Below are 25,629 nucleotides of genomic sequence, written 5' to 3' on the forward strand. Positions count from 1 at the left end.
CTGTTAGTAGACTTAATTTTCCTCCGATGCCGAAATATTACCGTTAACGCTCATGTTTTATTCTTCTTTTAATATAAAAGTCCAGGGTATTATGTAGGATTATTATAAAGTCTGAAAATCTATTCGGAATTAATTATTATCCAACAAAAAACTCGTTAATCGCTAACTAATTTTTATTCCGCTGTTTTTGTTTCTACATATTTTTATTGTATACGTTTTGTTTTTATTGTTTGCGTGCAAATTGTTTGCTGTCCAAGAAAACAATACTGACAATTAATCAAGATTTGAGCATCCACTGTTGGTAGACTTAATTCTCCTCTCATCAACTACACGACCGTTCTTATTGCACGGCGCTAATTTGCACGGCTTTGTCCCCGGGGAAGATTAGGAGGGGCGCAGTTCGCTTTGCAGTAAAAGTCACACGTTATGAATCCATCTAATTATTAAGTAATCTTAGGTTCGTTTTATATCCGAAATAAAACCGCCGAGATCCTTTTTATTTTATCTGTGCTGGAGCACATCATCGGAGGGGAGAATCGTCGGCGGCAGAATTCAAATAACGAGGGAGAGCCCGTTTAACTTTGCCATAAGCCTGCCGCGCGGTTTTAATTTTACGATGTCACTTCGTTTTAGTTAGCCTGGGATTTCTCTTATTCCGGAAGGGGGCGACAGGGGCGCGGATCGTAAAAGAGAACTGTAATGGCGATTCGACGTAACTGTATGCACGCGAACATCTCAAATAGAACTTCCGGATACGGAGGGGAATCAAAAGAGCCGCGACGTGGCTCCTATCATCCTAATGAGACTTTAATTTTACATCACCTCTTTTGGTCACTGTGTTTAACTTGGCGAGTATTTAACTTCGGCATGTTTTAATGGCGCGTCGAGAAGCCACGCAAAAGTACAATTTAATTATACGTGCAATAAATTTACGTCAAGTTAAATTATAACAGTTATATTATTATTTAAATGAATATGAAATTTAATTACATTTGTATTAATTCAAATATATGTTCGCTCTCTAAAATGCATCAAACTCGATCTCTTATTCTTTTAATTATGTAAAAAATATATCGTCGAACACTTGATATACACGCAGCTACTAGATGAGGTTTGGAACGAATTAGGGATAAACCGGAAGTACTGGCGAGAAGTTTTTGAATAAGAAAAAAATTGAAGAAGTAGAGCGAAATCATTGGTGTCCGAGGAACAAATGCAGAGAAAGGAGAGATTCTGCCAAGTATCATCAATCATGTAATCTCTTCCATTATCTTCAATGATAAAAATTTTCACTTTCCATATTATTCCTTATCGTATCTTTAGGGAAAAAGTTACACAATTATTATCTAGAGTTTTTAGGCTTATTCTTCAAAATCGTAATACTTCTATATACAATGCGGTCGTTTTTTCGCGTTGAGCTGCTGTTTCCGAGAATAACCCGTTTATGGAGACGTGCAGGCTCGAATTGCTTACGAGTGATATTAAACTGATATCGCCTGCTCTACTTTTCTACGCAGGATTGGGAAAGTTACTTTGTAAAAGTAACTAGTTACAGTTTTTTACTTTCAAAAAATAACTAGTTACCGCTACAAGTTACCGAATCTAAAAAGTAACTTGTTACAGTTACAGTTACTAAAAAAGTAATAAGGTATATTACTTTTAAGTATTACTTTTCTATTATCATAATAGAACGGTTAACAGCATATGTAACATTGATATCATTAAGATCATCAGAGACAAAGATTGGTTCACATGTTATACAATTTTAATTAAAAAGTAGAAAAAATGATTCAACAGAAGCCTGTAGGGTAACTCTGGTATATACGCCGCACCTATTAAAAACTTAATTTATCAGGTATTATTAATTATGTTTAAGGTAAATGAATTATACCAGTAAAAACTTTAGACTGTCTGTTACTATGGAAAAAATATTAAGAATCCAAAATATTTATTTTTTATATTAAAAAAAATTCTTTGAATCCTTGCATTTTTGTCGTATAAAAATATGGGTGGGGCATGCGGCTACTCGCAGGTGAGATGAATGATTAAAAAAATATACGAATAATCTAAATAATAATAGTAAATAACACGTGAATTGATAACGTAATTTGCATTTACTTATTAATAAATAAATAAAAAACGTATTATCACGGATTATGAATAAATACATACATAAACATATACATACATGAATATTATTATTAAGTATTGTAAAGGGCGCATTATATCACGTATTATTATTTACTTTTATATGTATAAATAAATAATAGCGTTTGTACTACGGCATAAATCCCACGCGCCAAAAATGCCGTATATCCTAAACAGATGGGATATATGAGACAATAAACTAAACAAAAAATACATGAGCTAAACACTTGTATTTTGCTATACTCTATCCTTTACAATTCCTCTACGCTTATGTACCACGAAATAACCACGAAGCCGTTTATATTTCCTTATACAATAATCATCTTACGTATAGATTATAACTTATGGTTGCGCTACTTATTACAATGATAAATCGATTTAACTTACAATAACTCTATAAATATTAACAGTAAAAAACTGAAATCATAACACAATACACAATACACAATATAACATAAAAGTATGTAACAGAGTGCAGATTGCAAGAAAATTACTTTCACTTCTTCTATTTTTTTTGGCTTCCGCGGCATAAATCCTCGCGCGACGTGTATACCGGAGTTACCCTATTGTCAAATAAGTTTAAAATATATAAAGTAATGAAAGTAGCCTGTTAAATTAATTACTAGTTATTAAAAAGATGTAACTAAGTTAAGTTACAGTTATAGTTGGAAAAAAGTAACAAAGTTAAGTTATAATTACCGAAAAAAACTAATTCTAACTGTAACTTCGTTACATAAGTAACGCGTTACTTCTCAACCCTGCGGTAGCCGAGAGTATATTATATTCGATGGTGATATTTGCTGCAATACTTGAGGAGTACTCACATCGGCGGGCGGTTCTCATGTCGACGGTGCGCATATAGATGTGAGGCAGCGGCGAAATGTGACGCAGGGAATGGGCAGAATTCACCAGGCTTATATTCTCCGACATTCGTAGCACTCTCGGTGAACGACGCGGTGGCTTTTGCCGACGAAAATCGTCGCTTCTGAAAATAACTTGTTTATTGAGTTGTATCGTTCGCACACTGTTTACTCGTTCAAACTGCGTTACGAGCGGTACTAATGTAAGCTGACATCGCACGGTCTAATTTTCTGCCTGGCCGTGCGACATTCGATGGTAATATTTGTCGCAATATTTTAGGGACGCGCACATTGGAGCAAGCAGTATCTTCACGTTGAAGCAGGTATTATTTTCGCGTGCAGATGAGAAACGGCCGAAACACCGCTCGTATTCTGTTTAAGATGCTTACTCGCTGGAAAACAGTTCGCGAACTGCGCTACTCGATCTATTCACGAACAGTGCATACAAAAAAAAAGTTCATGAACAACTGCGAAAACTGAACATACTTCTGCACCACATTGTTCACTTTGTCGCGGCTCTCCTTTTGATCTCGCCGCTTTTGAAGCGAACTTGCAACGAACTATTTGGGGAACAGTAAAGCTAGCGCCAAGTTATGTGCTATTTAGTACAATTAGTAAATTGTGGTTCACCATTCGTGTAAGATTCGCGGAAATTCATTATTCGCTAATGTATAAGATCTTCCACACCATTCGTGATTCGCCTATTTTATATGATTCATTCATAATTCACGATTTATCATGGTAACTTAGCAGTACATATACTGTAAAATAGTGTAAATACGAATGTAAATGTTGTCAAGTATGCAGACATTGATCATGTTACGAGAACATCGTCGAGCATGACGACAAAGCAAAAGTGACTGCATGCTCACTTTAAATACCTATCGGGAGCTCGTTGTGTTAATTTTCTTTTTGCAACTGAGGTATTTGACAATGATATAAATGTAATATTTATTGATGAATGTTGATGGGTTGACAAACAATATTTTTATGAAAATTCGCATAGCGATGTGAAAGTTGCTAACGCGATTTCCAAATTTGTCTCATGCGAAATTTACTCATGCGACCGTACGTGACAAGTTTCGTAGCTGATGTTACATTTTGTATTGCTGATACGTCAAAAGTGAGCGAAAAGCGCTCACTTTTTCCTGTTATTATTATCATCATATTGGACTTTCCGATTAGGATAATAACAATTTTATCGGGCCGTATCGCTTACTCGCGCAAAATATTTCCCACAGTTGAGAACGAACGTTGCACGTAGCGTATAATGGCGATACCGGACTACGTGATCGGGTGGCGAGGGTGCTTAGCGTTATTTCTTGGAATCGTGAAAATAAGCAGTAATATCCAAGTTGCGTACCGTTTTATAAGTTCATTAGCAACTCAAATCGCTTTAGCGCGTTATTATGAACGTGCGGAAGTGGCAAGTACGAGGAGGCCGCGTTAATTTAATACACACAGCACTTTCCCGTGTAATGAAACTGTCGCGCTAATTAACTGCGTCTAAGTGTATTAATGAAAGTACTTCTCGTACTTCGAGAGCAGCGTTTTGAGTTATGCATGCCGTTAATATCTCCTCGGTAAGACGTATCTCGCCGCGAGGTGTTTCCTGCATGTTCGGTTCTCGATTCCGATTGGTTTCCCTTCCGAGCCATTTCGTCGCCACCTTCGATTTTCTGCTGGGGCGCGCTGAAAAAATATACGACATTTATACAATTTTCCCTGCTCGAAATTCCACCCGTCTCGCCCGTATCCTCCAGCCCCCTTTCCCCCCCTCCCTTTATTGCAAATGTGCATCGGATCGTATAATTTTCGAATAACCCTCGTCAATGACTGCTGCCGACGATTACCAAGCGTCGCGCATAAACCTGCGAATTGTATTCCTCTACATATATTTGATATTCCTTTTCATATTTTGATCCAAATATACTACTACCTATATTTTTCGATTCTTTCTTTTATTGTGAATAAACGTCACTGTCTTTATCACTTTTCTTTTTAGTATTAAATTTGACATATTAATACATGTCAATTATTACAACGAAGTAAATTGTAGCTAACTTATTAGGCCATAAATATAAAGCGCTTCCACAAAATTGTTGATGCAAACTTCTAATGAGAAATAAATTAGAAAACGATTTTGTTGATAATATTTATTTTTAGAACAATTTTAATAGTTTGTTACTCCTATGGATTTTATTGCCATTCTTTCCAAGAAAATGCAATAAATTTGAGAGCTCTATACTTATGGCCAAAGATGTATATTTTCCATAAAAGTTTTGATTAAGACTTTATATAGAAATCCGCGTGTCATAAAATGTAAATTATATAAACACTAATATCCAATATTTCAGGACAGATCATTGTTATTATCGATGTTATCATTGCTAGCCATTATCATTGTTGGCCGATGGACAATTAATTTGAAACTCGGATCAGGCAATCCTCGCGGCGGAGTAGAGTCAATTAACGCTGGAGTTAATTTACCCCGCTCCCGTCACTCGAAGGATCGCCACGCGAGACGTTTACATGTGTACCTTACTAGATATCCGCAATTACACTCCGCAGGTCCTACCAGGAAGGAGCAATCTCGCGCACGCGATCACGGGTTTCCTGTTTGCGGTCCATCCCATTCACAGTGAAGCTGTGGCCGGTATAGTCGGACGTGCCGACCTTCTTGCCTGTTTCCTGACCTTGACATCTTTCCTGACGTACTCGGCCCATTGTAATCGCACGAGGTCGCCGTTTCCTCTGCTGCTGGCCCTGGTGTCGTCGACGTTGGCCACCCTCGCTAAGGAAACTGGCATATCGTCTCTGGCTCTCTGCCTTCTGTGGGAGCTCTGTCGTGGCGAGCCAAGTCGAAAGGTAAGTGGCGCGATATCATCTAGTTTAGCAGTATCGGATACTTCCATTGTATAGGGAGCTGGACTTGCGACCGCTAAATCAGACAATAAGATTGATTTGAGATTTGATTAAATGTGAAATTTTATCTCTATATACACAGAATTAACGATTTTGCTGGAAGGTCTAAAAATTTTGCTGGATACAGATCTGAAAATAATTTTATTGGACCGTCAAAATAATTTTGCTGGAAATTCAAACTGGTTGCTAGAATATCAAAACATTTTACAATAATGCTTCTAATTTTTTGTTTTTAATAAAATTATTTTTATGATCGAATAACAATTATATTTCAGAGCATCCAGCAAAACGTCTTTTCCTGTATAAAGCGTTATAAAATTTGTTCACTTTTCTTCTGAATCCTTTCAATATCTACTTAATAATTTTAATAATTTTTATTTCTGAGATACATGCAATCGCAGATTACTACCATACTAAATACAAGAATAACATACTAAAATAAATATCAGTAACGTTTTATATATCAATTTATTTATATAGCATTATACTTTGTTAATAACTGTATACAATATAAATACTTGAGACATGACACATATCGTTATAAGATATTAAGTTTAAAATAGACGTATTCGAGCGTGAGGAGCTGGTGTCGATAAAGGTATCTTTAACTATACAAGACTGGGAACTCGACGTCTTCGGCACGATAAAACTATCGGGATGGGATTTCGCGAATCGATATCAGTTTGCGGACGCGCCGCACGATTTCCGCGATTGCCACGCGCGAGAACGCCGGCGTCGTCGTCGTCGTCGTCGTCGTCGTCGTCGTTTATCCGCGCCGTCTTGTTTCGTGGAGCGTGAAAGTTTCGACAGGGAAACAAGGCGGAAGACAGGCGGAGCCCCGCGTGTGCGCACGTACGGATTCGTGGAAGCGTGTAACCGATAACGCAGTGCCGTTGCGATGCGCCGCATCTTGCCTGCATTCTGGCGAAGACAGCGAACTGATGCACACACGGTAAAGCCGCCCTTCTCCAGCCTCCCGCGTTTAGGCGTCTACTGTCGTCACTCACACCATATCTCCCCCCCTCCTCCCTCCCTCCCTCCCTCCCTTGCATTCCGTCCCACCACCCTGTTCCCCACGCGAGTCCCAAAATCCCCGTTCGCCATCTCCTTTCGCGCACGGTGCATCCGGATGCGCTGGATGCACCGGACGTCTCGCGTGATGCATGACGCGCACCCGTCTCTCTCTCTCTCTTTCTCTCCCTATCTACGCCGCGATTGGAGGGGTGCCAAGAGGATCGTTCGCATTTTCCGACGTCCCTCCGAGCGCCTCTGAGGCCTCTCTACACCTCTTTTTCGTTCTTTTCGTTTGCCTCCCTTTTCCCATTTATATTTCTCTTCTTATTATATTTCCCCCGTTGCGCGTCCCTCGCGCTCGCGCCGCCGTCGGCTGCATCCCTCTGCGGCTTCCTCCCCCCCCCCATTTCTCGCTCTCCAGCTCGAGGCATTCACCGTCGAGTGTAAACTGTTCGCACGCCGTTTCCCACCATGAGAATCTGCAGTCGAGTGCGATACGCCTCAACAGCGGATTAAAGTGCTAAGAGACCAATCCATTTTTTGAAAAACAAAAAAAAAATTTTGAGAAATAAAAAAAAAATTTCAAATCGTGCATCTAGCTTGTGTCAAATAACAACTTCGATGAAATTCTCTATGACTTTTTTTTTCAAGCACGTAACTCAATGTAACGCAACACGTAATTTTTCAAAGAGGGTCGCGATTTTTTTCGCGACACAAACGACAAGATGTGAAACGGAAATGTCCCGCTATTCGAAAGCGGAAACGTCACCGGCGTTCGCGATGGTACTTACTCTTTCTCGTTTTCCGCTCGCTTTGTCCGGCCGCGCGGAAATATGCGTGGAACGGCGGGTAGTGGCTGCGCAGCGAGAATCCGGGGAGACAAACGAGACGTGACGTTCGGCAGATGAGAACTAGAGCCGGGATGGACGCGGGAAGCGCGCGAAGGGCGAAGGGCGGCGGAAATTTATTAAGTTACGATCGAACTGTCCGGAACGATCGCGAAGTAATTGGAAAAATCTGGTTTTCAGATTATCGATTCGTGCGAGAGAGTATCGAACAAGCCCGGCTGGATATCTCCCCTCGTGAAATATCGCCGCGACGTTAAATCCGGCTCCGTGACGTTTGTTTCCTTTTGGATGCTTCGTTGGCCGTTTTATCGGAGATAAAACAATATCGTCGCTGAACGGAAAATCCGCGATAAGTGATGGAATTAACGGCAATTATGGTGCCGCAACGGTAATCTAAGCTAATTGCAGTACATTCGTTGCAAGAATAACGTATTCGGATTATCGAAACATTTGGAATTTAAATTTAAGCGCGATCGCATTTTTCAAGAAATAAATGTGTTACCAGCAGTTTATGTTTAATATTATTTAAGCTACAATAGCGAGTTTTACTGCATTCGATATATATCTTATATACTGAGAAAAAAAATTGATTGTACGAACTAAATTTGTATAGTTGTTTAATCCAATAGTTAATTCAACAATTCTTTAGTTGCACAAAGAATGGTATAGTTCATTTATGTCAACTATTAAAATGTTTTAATTAAGAATTAACTAAACCAACTCAATTAAATTATTTTGTTCGAAATATTAGTAGTATTTACTTGTTTGCATGCTATTTAGTTATCCAAGTAATATATTTGTTTAAATTCCAAGTATTGAACTGACTAAACAATGCTGATGAGGATAATAAATAATGTGTATCTTTAACAGAACGGTTGAGTTAAATACGATAAATTTTTGTTCAAACAAAATAGTTTAGTTAAAAAATAGTATTTTGTTTATAATAGTTAAAAGTTAAACAAATTATTTTGTGTCATCGTAGTAATGTTTAGTCGAACGTATCGGACTAAATATTTTGGTAAAATGAAACAAATTTTGCGTTTTTCAACAAATCTTTTTTTTCAGTGTATATAAATTACACGAAGAGTGTCTTTTATTGTTTATTAAATAGTAGAGGTGTGCGAATCAAGCATTTGCATGGTTGAATCGAATCGAATCTCTTTAATTCGAATACGAATCGATCTGAATCAAATTTTCTTAGATTAATATTACACGTTAATTTAACGTAATAAATATCAAAATTTATGATTTATATTATTTTACGCAATGATTTAAACAAACTGAAAACCTATTTTCGATTTACATCTCATTACAAAAGATCATGATCTTATGTGACATTTTGAACTAGAAAATATTAATAATATGTGTATACACGAATAGTTGGAACGCTTTTGAATATTTTATTAATCTATATGAATACATTACATGTATCAAAAATACTTATTTACTAGATAAGAATAATTGGTCGCACGGAAGATGTAAATGAATCAAATAAAATATGCAATCGATTCGAAATCGAACCATTGTTGATTTGAAGTTCTCGAACTTCGATTTCGAATCTTTGCAGATTCGAAAACGAACTCGAATCGAATCCACTGTGATTCGATTTGATTCGAATTCGAACTATTCGCACACCTCTGTTAAATAGTAGAATGAATTTTATCAATTTGGAATAGATAGCACGATTGATTATGTGAAATAATGAAAGATTTATTATTGAAAATTTTCCAAACATTCAACGATCAATTTCTGAATAACGGCGGTCGACGAATAAATTAACAATTTAACCGCGTAATGTTGCACTGCCTTTGTGAAACATACAGAGTGCCTTATTGCACGTAATACGGATAATTGTCGCTGTCACAGAAAGTCTTTATAGCAAAAGTTTCAGTCCGGAATTAGCGGTTACGGAGCCAGTGGTGGCGCGCGCGCGCGCGCGCGCGTGGATGCTGCAGCCGCCCTCATCGTAACCCGCTCGCATCGTCCGGAAAATTACATCTTACGGTTGTAACGAACTTGGCGGAAGTTTGCACGAAGCGCGACGTATCGTTCGTTTATTAAGGCGAGCTTTAAACTATTCACGGTCGTGCCGACGACAAATCTTCCCGTGTAGGGCCGTCTCTTCTCTTCTCTTTCGCGACGCTCGAACTCGCGGCGCGCGCAAGAAACTTCGGAATAATACAAAATTGGAATGGAGAAACGGGGGGGGGGAGCAGGGAGTCGGGGAGAGGGGTAATGCGAAGTAATAAGGCGTACCGGAAGCAACGTGCAGTAAAATGCGCGCGCGACACTTAAACACGACGACGTGGCATTCAATTTCGCGTCAGCTAACTTTTTTAACGAACTTTGTGGCACACTTTGCGCCAGTTCCCATTCCAGTCGGAGATATACACGAGACGAGTGTCTCGGCGCTATGGGCGAAGAGCGTAATCGTGCTTAACGTGAATTATAAATTCACCGCAAACTATTATTTCAACCTGATCCGACTGTCTGTGTAACTTTCGAATCGCGTTTCAAAGCCGCGGTTACTGCGGACGGAAATTTCATTAAGACTCTTCGCGCGAATTTCGTATAGTTCAATATAATCTAATAATGTAATCTAGAGAACGTGTCCGCTGTAGTATTTTCCGTTTTGTAAGAGTTATAAGGACACAAATATTTTTATTATCTAATGCTCTACAGAAAATAATCGAAGGAATACATGATTATTAAATAACTAGTATGTAATAATATTTAATAATTAAAGTCACTTTCAATTCTTATAACAATTGAAAAGTTATAAGAATTGAAAGTGACTTTAATTATTAAATATTATTACATACTAGTTATTTAATAATCATGTATTCCTTCGATTATTTTCTCAAATTTTTTCAAATTTTTTCAAATTTATCTTTATTTTTTATTGCATTGCTGTTTTATCACGTAATAGTACAATTGGGTAATTAAATTACAATTATTTTCGTTTTACGATTTCGTTAAGGGCGGATTTTTCGTAACGTAAAGATCCGCCCTACCTTCTTTCTTCAATAACATTTTGTTTGTCTACCGCGAGCGCGATGAAGGGCGCGGCAAAGCGTCTGTTATCCCATCGCGTTTCGTCAACACGAGCATTGTGTAGCGAGACCCGAGTCTTGTTCACCGATTCGTCGGACAAACGATTTTCTCCTTTCCATCCGACCGAAACTACCTTCCGGTCGGCTGCAATGCCGCGTTCGCCGAGGCAAACATCGCCTCGACAAGACTTTCATACTTCCAATTCGCCCCTTTTCCCTTTCTGCTTATTCATGAGAAAGAAAGAAAAAAAAAGGGAAAGAAACGAGAGAGCACGGACGCATCGCAACAATGCGGAAACAGCGTATAGCCGATGAACTGACAACGGAAATACCGTCGCGCGCCGCGTTATTACAGTATCATATTTCCCGAGATACCTCGTAATGCATTTCTACAGTACTTTTATTATTTCTGTATATATATATATATATGTACATATATATACTTGCGCCGTAACACATGTGTCACGCTTGTGCACGTGTGTCGCGGCACATATAGCGCGCGCTTGCATGCCGTCTTGTAGTTACGTGTTTTAAATCTATGACGCCGTTCCCTTTATTACGGCGAGAAAAAAAATGTGTTACGAGCCTAGTCGAGCACCTATAAAAATCAGCAATCCATCTGGAAAACTACACGTATTTCATATGCATGTATTTCCGTATATATATACACACACACACACAAACACACATTTATTTCAATTAAAATCTACGATAAGAGAGAGGGGATGAAGAAACCCAACGTTTGATTTTAGCGGTCGCAAATCCCAAGAAGTTAAGGTAGTACTTGAATAAAATGATTTTCTTACGAATGTACCAAAATTTTAAATACAAGTAAATTGAAGTGCTCTCTATGGTTGTATGCAATTAGGAATATATTAACCGTCTAGTTTTTGAGATAATTGCAATTAAAATGTACAGTTTTTACATGTGATGCATATACGCAACTCAAGTTAACGTCAGATTTTTAATTATAGCATCTATACCATTCTTAGAATTGTTGTAAAAAACGAGTATGATATAGAACAAGAGTATATAAATGTTATAAAAAAAAGCTTCAAAATTGTAGACCGTTTAGTTTAAAAACTGTAATTAAACAAAATATGCAACATACGCACTGTTCAACGCGTAAATAGCTTAAGGTTATGAAAATGTGGCAAATGACACATTATGACACATCGAGTCTTTTTCTCTTTCTTTGCTTGAGACATTGCCGAAATTGCTTTTAATCTTTTCCCAAGAGTTTTCTCTTTAATAAATTAACTTTTATGTCTTAATTTAGGAGTCACATCTTTATTATCTAAGTATATGTATATCATATACAAAAGTCTTAGAGTGTGTAGGTTATACCCGCAACCAAAAGTTTATCCCAGCAAGCCAAAATAAATAATTGATTGTTTACTTTTTAATTATTATTAAACATTGTGCTGATTTTATCAATAAGACGTTAATTTATTAAACTTTAAAGTGCATTTAATATATTATATAATCACATGTTGAAACTTTCTTTTCACTAATAAGATCCCAGTTTTTTAATGGGACTGTCGCACTAGTAGTACTACCTTAAATATAGTTTGTTACAATGCATACCATAATCGACACATGTCTGTCGCGAGCGCAACGTTTGACCTAGTTTATGACCGAACTCCCAAGCACGACGTGGCGCGACAACGGAGCTATACGAGCAATGCCCTTGAATGCCCTGCATAGCCGTCGTCTGTTGAATTTCAGGGCAGCTGCGGATTCACCCGGGGTCGCAGCGTCGGCATACTGTCGGGCGGTCTCGCGCTGCTCGCGCTGGGCCGGCTCAGGCTCGCCGGCAGCAGGCCGGAATTCGCGAGCGCGGACAATCCGACGGCGAGGCATCCGTCGCGGCTGACGCGCGGCCTGACGTTCCTGTATCTGCCGGCGGCGAGCGCGAGGATGCTGCTGTGCCCGAGCACGCTGAGCTTCGACTGGTCGATGGACGCGGTGCCGCGCGTGACGAGCCCGCTGGACCCGCGGAATCTCGAGTCCCTGTGCCTGTACGCCGTGCTGATCGGCGCGGCCTTCTGGGCCGCCAGGGGTCTGCGGCGGCCGCGGCGGGACGCGGGTTCGCTTCTGCAGCAGCAAACGTACCCACGCTCGGCGTCCTCCAGGTGTCCCGTGTGCGCCGGCAGACGCACCGGCGGCTGCCACACGGACGGCTGCCGGGCGGCCAACAACAATAACAACAGTCCGCTCGGCGACTGTCACTGTGCCAAGAGGCCGAACAGCAACGGCGGAGGCGCGAACGCGGGCGTGAACGCCGGCGGCCGGCGGACGGCGGCCGCCGCCGTTGCCGTCTCCCTGGGCTTCCTCGTGCTCCCGTTCCTGCCGGCGAGCAATCTGTTCTTCTACGTGGGCTTCGTCATAGCCGAGAGGATACTGTACCTGCCCAGCGTGGGCGCCTGCCTGGTCGTCGGCGCCGCGGTGTCCGGGTGCTACCGGATAGCGAGGAGAAACGGGTCCAGAACGCGCGGCAGGGCGGTGCTGCTGGGAACGGCGATTCTCATCGGCGTGATGTCGGCGAAAACGCTCGTGAGGAATGCCGACTGGAGGGATGAGGAGAGCCTGTACAGATCCGCGCTGCACGTCAATCCTCCGAAAGGTGAGCGATCGATTGTAATTGAGGCTTGTAAGTCCGAAGCAGGTGCATGAACTTGAATTGATTAACGTTAACAGGCGCGTCCCATTTTGACCGGAGTATATTTTTGCACATGTATAATACAATTAGTTGTACTTACGTTCTCGAATTTAAAAGTATTGTACATCCAGTTCTTGATTCAATTCTGTTTCTGATTCTGAATTGCATTCTGATTCAAAAATGTATTATATCGGTCTTCCAAGTCACTATAATCATTTCTTCTATATAAATTCAAACTTTTTAAATTTTCAAAACAATGTACGCTTCTCCATACTTGTATATTTCTTGTAATGTACATGATATTGAGTGACACGCGACCAGTTACGTTAGTGATGTGGAAAAGAAAATAATTATACCATAAATGCGAGCGCTACGGTCATTTAGATCGATTATTGCAACATATAAAACTTCACATAAGAATAAGCGCGCGTGTGGCGTTTATTTCTTTACACTGTGTGAAGTATAAAGGAAAATATATTAAATAAGAAAAATACGATAATGCTAATAAATTAGGAGATAAATAGAAGATCAGAAAGGTGCGGCAAAAAGGCGCAGCCACTTCCAGATTAAGAAAAAAATATAGAGGGAGAATAATTGAATTCACAAATATAAAGGATATATTGAACTTGAAAGGATATATGAAATACCATGAATAGATATATTAAACTTTTTTTATCTTTGGTTTATTTAATATAATTTACTGTACAACTTAAAAGTTCTAAGCGAAAAAGTTTTTCACTTATTGTTTAAAAGTTTTAATGTAAATGAAACTATGCACGGTCTATCTCAAAAGTTCCCGAACTTTGTTTAGAAAATTCACAATTTTTTATGTGATTTTTGTAATTTTATTTATTAATTATTTTTTAAATATTCATATTTCATCTGAATTAATAGAGTCTTTATATCTATAGCGAATTAGCGATCTTACAATTTCTGGAAATATCTTTAATAAACTTTTTTTTAGAATGAGAAAAACCGAGGAGGAAACAATTTCGGTCGACTTGTTCTGTATCTCATTATTTTATGTCAAAGAAATTGTGTTATCCTTTCAGTTTCATTTTCAACTTTGGAAAAAGAAAATAATCATAGAAAATTATATCAAGTGAATATGATGATCAAGCATTAGGACAGCTTTTGAAAACATCGTATGTGTTCTTTGTTTCATTATTTTTCTCAACGAGCGTCAAAAACGCACTCTCACTTTTGGCGTCATTTAAAGTTTCATGGAAAATAATTCTGTAATAATTCAACAGATAACTTTAGTTGTATAACCTGTAGAAAAAAAGTTCAGAAACTTTTGAGACAGACTGTGCGCAAGAAAATCATGCAGACTATGTTACCAAGTTTGAGATAAGATATTTCGGGCTCGCGCAGCGTTCTAGAATTTTACATCTGGAGATTAAAATTTCCCGGAGATTTTTCTTCTACAAATATTACAATGCAATATAAATCATATATGCTCAAGTATAATACCAAAATGATATACGCACACGTGCGCTTACACATACACACACACACACACACACACACACACACGAAATACATTGTTGCATCCCTATGAAGACCGCTTATTTGTGTCGACTACAAGATTAACTAACTAGAAAATCTATATTTCTGATTAACGAGTCGTCTCGTGTAATAAATAAACAAATAAAAGAGATCGCGTAACGTCTGCACAGTATACAAAGCAGGTCTGGGTGCGTTTATATAATTAGTGTGAATCTTACAAATTTCGGTTCATATAACACCACGTGACCGCAACTCGCGTGCTTCACCGTAGCTCCGAACCGAGTAATATGTAATATCGCAATTAAATTGCCAAAGGCAATCTAATAAATCGATGTTTAAAGCATCTATTTAATAAATCCCCCCCTCCCTCGCGACGTCAAATAAATGCTAATTTGCATCTATACGAACGATTCTAATCTACTTTGTAAAAAAATTTATTGCAAAAAAATATCACTTCTGTTCTCAGTCAGGAAACTTATAGAATTCACACTAATATTATATAGAAGCACCCAGATCCGTTTTGTACCGTGTAGGCGTTATGCGATCTCAATTGTTTGTTAAATTCTACGATATTTCCTGATATTTAATTATTTAAATAAAAGAGGGTTTTATCCGAGCTGCATGGCGAATGTGTGACGTGTTCGGTAGTATGACTTGAATCATTTTATATCGCAGTGTTCCATAAATAAATTTGATGTTTTCTAATTTGAAAGGTATCAGTTCCTTTGTGCGAGTGACACGCTCGTGCATAATATGTACACATTCTTGACTTTCATCACTTACTCCTCCCCCTCGGTCCGGGATGCAGCACATATACATATATACATATATGCATGTGGAGTAATAAACAAAAACAAAAAGATGATGTCTGAAGAAGAAGAGATATCAAAATGCATCTGACAGTTTTCATCAAGTAGAGTAGCCACTTAAACACCTATACTCTTCGCTGAATAATGTATTTTTTTAACGACCGCGCGATCATATATACCCGCGCGTGGGTCCGTCGCGGCCGCGCCGCCGTCTCAATATCTCATGAAGTATCGTCGCCGCCGATGACACTTTTATCAGCTGCGACCATTCCGTCCGTCGACTACGAGTCCTTAAATGCGTATACGGTATATCTATGAGAACGTCACTCTTTACACACGGAGGGTCGGTCGTAAAAAAAACGGGTAGGAGAACAACCGGCGTTCCCCGATGCGTTACCGCCTCGCCGGACGGATTAAAGACATAAAGATAGTAAAACGTGCGGCGCGCGTTAATAATAAAAAGCCATTGCGCGCGCTGATCGAAGCCCGATAGGCCGCGTCACCGCGGCAAAATATACGACCATGTAAAAGTGAAATTTCTCTGCCAGCCGGCGCGAACGGAGAGCCGACGGGTATCGCGCGGCCGCGCCGCCTGTTTTCTCGTTACAACGCCGGGGCCATTGTGGGCACCGACGGCCGTGTGTTATCCCGTCCGTTCATCTTGCGCCACGACGCGGCCAACTATATGCGCCTACTCGTGTCCATAAAATCATCGGAAAGATGAATACACGGCATGCAACGAGGAAAAAGTTCCACCCCCTCTTTTTCCGTTTCCTGCACTGCGCGCTTTGTCTTCCTCCTTTCTCATTTTCCACGATTTCTCGGGTCTTATGTGTATTTCGATGAGAATTTACGTATATCTTGACTCGTAGATATATACTTGCGTATGCAAAAAATATCGATTTTATATGCATAGAGAATTAAAGGGATTTTTTTGTTGAAAAAACTTCTTTTCTAAAATAATTTTGATGTAATTCATAACAAGCTGATTACACAGTGATTTGGTTCGAAATATTTATAATAAAATAAATAGATACATTAACATTTTTACTATAAATATTTTTATAGTAAAAAATTATATTATATACATATTTACTATACATATTTTTTAGTAAAGAATTATATTATAGTAAAGAAATTTTTACTAATAAACAAAAGTTCAACTGTTTTTATCTTTTTAAATATGAACTGTAACTAATTCTTATTTCCAATAATTTCATAAGCACAGTAAACCAATTATATGGATTATTCTCTACGCGCGATTGCTTAACACACTGAAAGATTAACAATTTCTCTCCGTCGTTTCTTCTAGAGGAGAAAAAGAGCTCTGCATATCTCTCATATTTTTAATCTATCTGACGGAAACGTCTTATGCGCGCCAACATATACGCGCGTTAAGAGCATACGCGAGTTTCTCGTTTCTTCTCATCCGTCGGGTTTCTCCCTTTAATGCACCCTTCTAATCCGTCCCGACCTTTTTTCACCTTTTATCCACTTTCATACGGCGCTTATCCTCCACGGTGTACTTTTTCGTAATTATTTTAACTTACAGTCCCGCGAACGTAACTGCTCCGGCCGGCTTCTCTCTCGCCTGCACCGCTCCGGCGAGAATTTTTGCTTCGTTTCTGTAACGCGTTTCATCTGCGCGATACAACGCGAGTATATTGCCAGTGAGACGCAATAGAGAGTTCCTGTCGTATTAATTTGACCTCTTTCACGACCGTTGCCGCCTATATATTCTTGCTGTTTATACACACACACACACACACACACACACACACACATATATATATATATATACATACAATATATATTATATAATTTGATGTCCAAAAAAATCTTCTAACTTGAACGTTGTGAGATGCATTGTCCATTGATCATATATTCCACTCGCCATATTGGATTCAATATCCCGAATCCTGTTTTACTAACTGTAAATTTCATGATTGGTGACCCAAAAAACTCTGTTTTGGTAAGTCTTGTACAAAAAATTTGCATAATTTGTAGACTGACTAAGTTTGGCCGGCATATTAGATTCGCCATTGTTTTATAATTTTGACTGCGGATTCGTATTCAGCGACCCCCAAAACCTTAATTTATGAAAATAGAAAAATCTTCTAACCCCCCGTGCTTCGGTAATCAAAGTTTGTTCCAAAAAATGTTTACGATCACAGTCTATTTTAGTCGCAATTCTAGATCCGCCATCTTAAATTTTTAAAAAGGCCATATGGCATCAAAAAGTAAACACTTCAACGAAAATTTTAAGATTTTTTGAAGTATTTTATCTCAAAAATTGAAATGGACAGAGGGGGTGGCTCGCTTGACAGAGAATGCCCCATATATATATATATATATATAAAATATATATTTATATACGTATACATACACCCGGTATATTGAAAGCAATTTCGCAACGTTTTCCTATTTCGTATATTAAAAAGTGCCTTAAAAGTACAGACGACATGATCGTTTTGCGAATAAATTTACAAGGGAAAAAACAGATGAATATTTGGTTTTTAAACTCGGTACAGGGAGCAGCGGCCATACAAGTTACCCGATTCTTCCTTCCACATGCGTACTACCTTGCAACGCCATCCGTCTTTGCCACTTTTTACACTCTATTCGCCCCATTTACCTTCGTGATAATCTAACGATTGATTGCACGATTTAATCTACCGGACAGTAGTTCGTATTAATTGTGCCGCACATCAGCGCTGCCGCATCTGTTCCACGTCATCGGTTGCATTGCGTTATTTTAAGATTATCTGAGCCAAGCTTTTATTATTTATGCATTCTCGCTCGGTTAATCCCAAGTATTCTAAAGTTAGACTTTTTGTCAGCTTTTGTCGCTTCAACATTATATCGAATTAGAACAGAATTATCACAACTACAGCGCAGACTTTGCAATAAAATTAACGTAGAAATTACTGATGATCATTAATAATTATTATATACATTAATTATCATATAAATTAATATGTACAACGTTGGCCATAAGTATAAAGCAGAATACGTGAATGTTCTACATTTAACGAAAAATAAAATAGAAGCAGTTTTATTGGAAAATAATATTTATTTTTACAACTTTAATATTTTATCATTTGTCTTTAATTATCATCTTTTCCAAGAAAATCCAATAAATTGAGTGCTTTATATTGGTTATATGGTTGTCACAAAAGTTAGATTTTCTCGTTATAGTATTTTAATTACAATTTCCTGTTCAAGTAGTTCGTCTCACATCTAACTCTAAACGAGAACTGATTACGCTTGTCATTAAATTTTGTCTAAGAAAGCTTGCCTCTTGCTTCTGTATCTCCATATTTTTTTATAAATCCCAGGGCAGCTCATCTTAATTCCGCCGACTTGGCATTTGCCCGTCGCTCTCGCGAGACAATCTCGTCTCTTCCCTCAGGATGCTTTCCATTCCCACCCAATCTTCATCCACTCTTTTTTTAATGTTCCCGCAAAAGGGGAAAGGGAACGGGAGGCAAAGAGCGCGAGCGAGTGAGCGGATAGTGGCCGCGGCGTGGAGCGGACGGTCACGCGAGCTGACGCCGACACAACGCGCTACCACCGGCGCCAGCAGCGACGTTGCAGCGCGTTTTAATTGCGCCGACAGAAATTGCGTGTTACCGTGTTAACAGGCTGCTCCGCTACGAGAAATAAATTTACATTTTGTTGGTTCAGAGGTCACGCGGACGCGGGCGCGCGCGTTCGTCCACTCCGCGCGTATTCGCCGGACGATGCATCCGTGCCCATTCTCATCCCTCCTTCCGCAGACCCACCCCCTCCTTCCTGTTCAACAGCCTGCACCCTCGCACAGAGCTGCGCACATTCTCTCCTTTGCACCTCGAAGTCGCTCGACCGTCGAGTTGACGCCTACTCGTTGATTTAACGCGTATCGTTCGCTCTCGAATAACCTGCGATTTCCACTGATTACATCACAACAATAACGATTTCGATCGATTTCGGTATCGATTTCGATTGGATAAAAATGCGTCCAAAAATGCGTGCCGACGAAGAAAAAATATTTGAATATTTCTGTTACTTGAACTAATATTTCTAATACTTTATTTGATCAATAATACTGTCAATACCAACAAATACTGATAATAAATTAATAAGAAATGAAGGGCTATGAGCCAAAGCAGGGTGTTATATGCTCCAAGTAAATGTAACTCTTTAATTGAAATATAATAAACGGACGTTTCAATCCAAATAGGATCATTTTCAATGTTAAGCGCAAAATTAATAATACATAATTTAAAAACAATATTTGGTCATCCTAACGGTCTAACCATATAAATTTAAAATACAAACACATACGGTCGTCTAAAACGGTCAGATAATATAAAAATATGAGTACTACTTATCGCATTATATGAACTAGATAAGGCGCAAGTTTTTAAATGTATGCAAGTCCGTAAGACAGTGTATTACGAAGTGTGTAACTTAAATCTCCCCGGTTTTATGATAGATAAAGCTCGGTCGGTTTAAATACATTTAGATATTCTAGAATATATTATACAATACAAAGTTAATGCTGGTCCATACCGTAAAAAAAACCATAAAACAAAAAATAGAATTACTTAAATTAAAATTAAATACCTTGAGGAGTCTCTGTCACGCTTTATATAATTTATCAATGACTAGACAGTCAGTGGCAGTTCTACGTGTGTTTCTGTGTAGGTCACACTTTAGAGTCGCTATGTAATGCGAGCTAATAAGTCATATGGAACGCCATCTCTATTCCTTAAGGCAGAAAGAAGCGAAGAGAAATCTGATAATATGTGTGATTAATATTTAATATTGATTGATGTTAGTTAATGTAGTATGGCGGAGATTTCGTGTTTTGTAAGTATCAGTATCGCTCTGTGGTGAGAAATATCCTTATTACCTACGTAGCAATATCACTCAAAAATCAAGAAAATCAAATCGCCGTCAATGATATTATCAATATTTGTTGAAAAAAGAACGCGACTATTTCCGTCAGTATAATAGTACAATTACGTGGGTATATAAAACTGAGTTTTGAAATATTGCCAATAATACTGATCGTGTAAAGTTATAAAAATGTTAATGCATACTGCAGTACTACTGATTCAATATTATTGATCAGTATTATTGATTCTTATATGAGTGGTTGTTTTCGAAAATGCCATCTATATTTATAAAATTGTCTATTATTTATTTAAGTAATAGAAAGTAGACAAGAGAGTAAATGTTTGATCATCGATAAATATCCAAATTCTCATGAGAACACTCGATATGGATTATGCAGATGCTTAATTCTGGCTTTGAAACGGTTTTATTTCACGTGTTTTTGATCTGCCAGAATTTAATATCACTCAAGTTGTAAAGTTGTCTGCGCAAACTGCACTTCAAATATCGCGTATAATAGCGCTTGAAGGTATAATAACTACGAAAATATTAACCTTTATGTCTGGTGATGTATATAGGCGCGGAGCGTGCGTGCGCGCAGCATGTAACTACGTTCCCGGGGCACTTCCTGCTGATCATTTAACGAGTTGAATATTCAACTACAAGCGAGCACGTAAGCAGAGAAATGATGGGCGGGCGTATCTCGATCGTGATAATTCTCAAGTAATTGCCGCTAGGATAATAATTAACACCGAAAGCGTAAGACGTATTTCGCACCTGTACATCGTGCCATCCGTTAATAATTAGCGTGCCGCCAGTTTCCTACACAGACACCGTACTGTGCACGTTTATCATTTCTTTTCGCTCCATTTCGCTCCGCTTTTCACATTTTTCGGGAGCCGGATAAATTTTTTATGTTCATCATTCTTATTAACTTTATGCTGAATAGTCGGTTTCGAGTCTATTAATATTTTAATATTTCACTAAACCAATTTGTTACGAGATGTTAAATAAAATATTGTTCACTTGATTTTAGCTTACGGCAACTTGGGCAGCATTCTCAGCGAACAGGGACGAGTAGCCGAAGCGGAAGAAGCGTTCGTTCAAGCTCTTCGCTATCGACCGAACATGGCAGACGTGCACTACAATTTGTAAGTACCACATCCTAATTCATTCATATTTTTCTTGTGCGTTTATATTGATACATTTGGTATCAATTTAATACGGTGTTAATTTATTGTATTACGTATCAAAGTACGAGAATAATTAATGAGCTAGAAAAGCTGAATAATGTATCAAGTTTTGTATTAATAATTCAAATCTGTTAAATTAAAAAATAAACATATTTTTTATATTCCGTGGAAAAATATATGTTTAAAAGATTGCAAGAGATATTTTTAAACGCGAAATTATTCGGGGCAAAATCTTTTCTCGCGTTATTGGGAGACTCAAAGTGAAAGCTCATATTAGCCTCAATGCAGATTCGTCTCTATAAGGAAAGCCCTCCCCTAAAGCTCTTTTTATAAGCAGCACAGTCGTCTAAGTAGGCCGCTAAGTACGACTCGATGAAGCACGCGAATGCCGGTAAGAAGATTACCCGGGCGATCCCCATATTTGACCGATTAATTCCTTCCCGATTTTTCCGAACCGCCGCGGCGCGGAATATATATTTGCTCGCGCTAAGCCGATCCGAGGGAAGAGGGTGGGCCCCAGCGGAAAACTCTGTTTACCGCTGTAGTCATATCGGGGAACGGCCATGAGCTTCTTAAGCACGTAATATCGGTCAGCGTGGCCCACGACCGTGCTATCTCCTACCTCACGACGCATCAACGACTTCGTGTACAGGGCTTAGCGCGGATGGCCCTCCCTCGAGAGAGCGGCTGAAAGTCCCTCGGGGTCCTTCGATCGGCGCTCATCATCTTTCGACGCTCCACCTACTAAAGGTGGGAAAGGACGTGGAAGCCTGTCAAGCCGTTGAGTCGATAAGCCTGCCTACCCTCTGCACGCTTCTGATAAGCCGGCTACGTGGCGCGTAGTACGTGCCACGTACTTGCCCCATTATGTATCCACCATAGACGTCTTAGTATGGCACTCCTGCCGACTAAATTGAACGATCGATCGAGAGCGGCGTATTAATCGATAGTGAAATTATAGCGATTGGAGACGAAACGGGACTGATAGAATAATTTTGTTGCAATATTAATATATACTCATCGGTAAAAAAAACCGGGCACCTATTAAAATCTAGATCTATAGAAGTTTTTTTGCCGGTGAGTATATGTATATAAATTTGCGATAATTTATTATTAATTTTGATATGTTAATTTCGATACGAGAGCTTCCTGCATCCACTTGTGTAAAAGATAGTGTATCAGTAATATCATTTGATTGATGATATTATTGATACCTAAAGTAATTTCAGAATAAAATAAAATATAATTAATTTTTGTTTGGAAGGTACTGCTTTTGGACTAATATAAAAGCATTATATTACAGATAGTTAATGCAAGTAAAATATTAAAGATAAGACAGACAAAAAAATATGTAGATTATAATTAATATGACATAACTAGATGAAAATGAATTATATATGCGTGAATTATATAGGATATTATAATTGATAATTAGATGTTACTTTTTATAGTAAAATGTACTAAGAATATGTTTAAAAGGAGGATTTGTTAAATTTATTAAGGAGTTATAATAAGAGGTTTTACTATCGATTATTTAATTACTACTAATTATCTCAAATCGTTTAATATATATATAATTAACCGCTATCACGATATTTCACATATGCATGTTAATAAATTCATGCGCTAAACGTTTCAAGAGATCCAAATGCACAGTAGAACACGATAGACAGAACTGGGTCGACTGTGTAGACCAGAAAATCTCACGTACTTGTTAGTCAAACAAATCTGTTGATACTGCAAATAGAAAAGACTATTTTGAAAAAAAGCTTATTTGAAATTCTAATAACATCAATGTTACGATTCGTAACCAGTACGTATTACGTCAAATTGCTAATATTGTTTCTTTCAATATAGCCTTAATTTCGCATGCTTAGTCACGTAGCGTTCTGTTTTTTCGATCTTGTTTCTGTAATAACATCCATGAAACAACTATATCTCTCTTTCCATGGAATTTATATTCTTTGGCACAAAAAATTTTAGATTTTTTTCATTTAACAATATTTTTTTAAGGGGTTACGATATTTTTTTATATGTAACTTGATACAATTATTTATTATTTATGTCATCTTAACTAAAGCAATTTGAAAAATATTTCCGGGCCATACATATGCGAGCGTGCGAAATCATATTTACTTCGTTAAGTAATTACTATACACGCTACTTCAACGTGCTGAACCAGCATGCACTGCGGCTACAAGCGGTTACAAGCAAATTCCGGTGAAACCGCTCGTCCGTTCAGATAAGCCACACCCGACGTTTGTCCCTTCGTGGCACTCTGACGGTAATACCTTCCAGGCCTTCACAGAATCAGCTTTTAGAGTGAAATGAAGCGCGATGTAATTACCTATCACTAATCCCTCGACAAAGATCGAAAAAGTCTGCTGGCGTCATCAGAATTTGACGGTGATAATACGTCATAGCATACGATTTTTAATTATAGATATTAAAATTAAACACGATGTGAGAGAGGAAAATTTCTGGAATACCCCTGTAGCGCTTAATTATAGCAAACGTAAACGGTATCTCCCTGTTATTAGAAGCAAAATCGCGATCGTAAATCGTAGGTCCTTCATTATGTTTTTCCTTCCGTCCCTGCACGTGTATTCTTTCACAGGGCAAATTCTCTGAAAAATGACGAGCCATTTGATCGCCTTCCGGTTATTATCCCTTCCGATGATACACAGCGCACAATTATCACCCGACGTACGTTATCGATACGAATCAATAGCCCGGGAAATTTCCGCGTTACGATCTTCCATCATCATCCGCGGAAGAAAGAAAGCGGTTAATAAGAAAGCGACGTATATATCGTTCGTTCGCTCGCCACGTTCTCGTCCCCCTCCGGCCGTTTTACTTTCTTTCGCGGAAATTTACGAGCAGATCAGATATATCGCAGGATATTACAGCCTGGATGCTATGAAGAAAATATAAAGTCCACTTCATGCTTCATGATTTTCTCAGATAAATCCTTCTTCTACTTATTGTGTTTTATTCACACACATACACACACACACACACACACATTGCAGTCTGGCTTTGAATTTTTTGTTACTTAAAAAAAATTGTAGAACCAACAGTTTTTGTCCCGATTTTGGTGATAGATCGATCCTCGCGATACACTCGACGATCCCGCTTGTTCACGCCCGTGGCAAAGAGACAACGATTGACGATTTCGCGCCTACTGCCCCTCTTCCGCCGAGGTCAACCCCTAAGGAGACTGATGACAGGCCCGGGTATAGCGGGCGACGGATGTTGATTTATTAAAACCTCGGCGTGATCGTAAGTCATCCATCAACGGCTGCCGGTGAATGGAAAATTGATTAGTCTTCGCCGCGTGTTAGGAAAACCGTGAGGGGCGGGAGCGGAGGGGGGGGGGGCAAAAAGCTCTCCCCTGGGCGGATGTCCAAAGAATACATCGTAATTATGTATTACTCCGGTTACTCCTGTCGGCAGGTCGATACTTAATTAGCCGCGCTCGCCCCCTACCCTCTCATTGTTACAACAACGTGATGGTTTGATAATTTTCTCCTAGCAAAGACTCGGCGCGCTCGAAAAAACGACTTGGGGAAAAAGAAGCAGCGGCGCAAAACAACGGGGCGAACGGGGCAGGCGGGGTAATTAATAATTGTGGCGAAGCCATATAGATTCCCTTAATCGCGCAAATGTACAATGAAACGGCGCGTCTGCGGAGCGCGTATTACAGATAACATGTAAGGGAAGGGGA

At 38.9% G+C, this 25,629-nt stretch overlaps 1 protein-coding gene across 1 annotated transcript in view; it reads left to right on the forward strand.

Annotated features, from left to right (window-relative positions):
• LOC105457320 (transmembrane and TPR repeat-containing protein CG4341) overlaps window positions 1-25,629 on the forward strand; it is a 368,988-nt gene that overhangs the window by 228,901 nt on the left and 114,458 nt on the right. The window contains exons 4-6 of the mRNA XM_011701927.1: window positions 5,580-5,876; window positions 12,577-13,474; window positions 21,746-21,860. Of these exons, the coding sequence (XP_011700229.1) occupies window positions 5,580-5,876; window positions 12,577-13,474; window positions 21,746-21,860 (1,310 nt within the window). The remainder of the gene's footprint in view (window positions 1-5,579; window positions 5,877-12,576; window positions 13,475-21,745; window positions 21,861-25,629) is intronic.

Source organism: Wasmannia auropunctata, unplaced genomic scaffold (assembly GCF_000956235.1).
Source record: "Wasmannia auropunctata unplaced genomic scaffold, wasmannia.A_1.0 LD336103.1, whole genome shotgun sequence".
NCBI classification, from domain to species: Eukaryota; Metazoa; Arthropoda; class Insecta; order Hymenoptera; family Formicidae; genus Wasmannia; species Wasmannia auropunctata.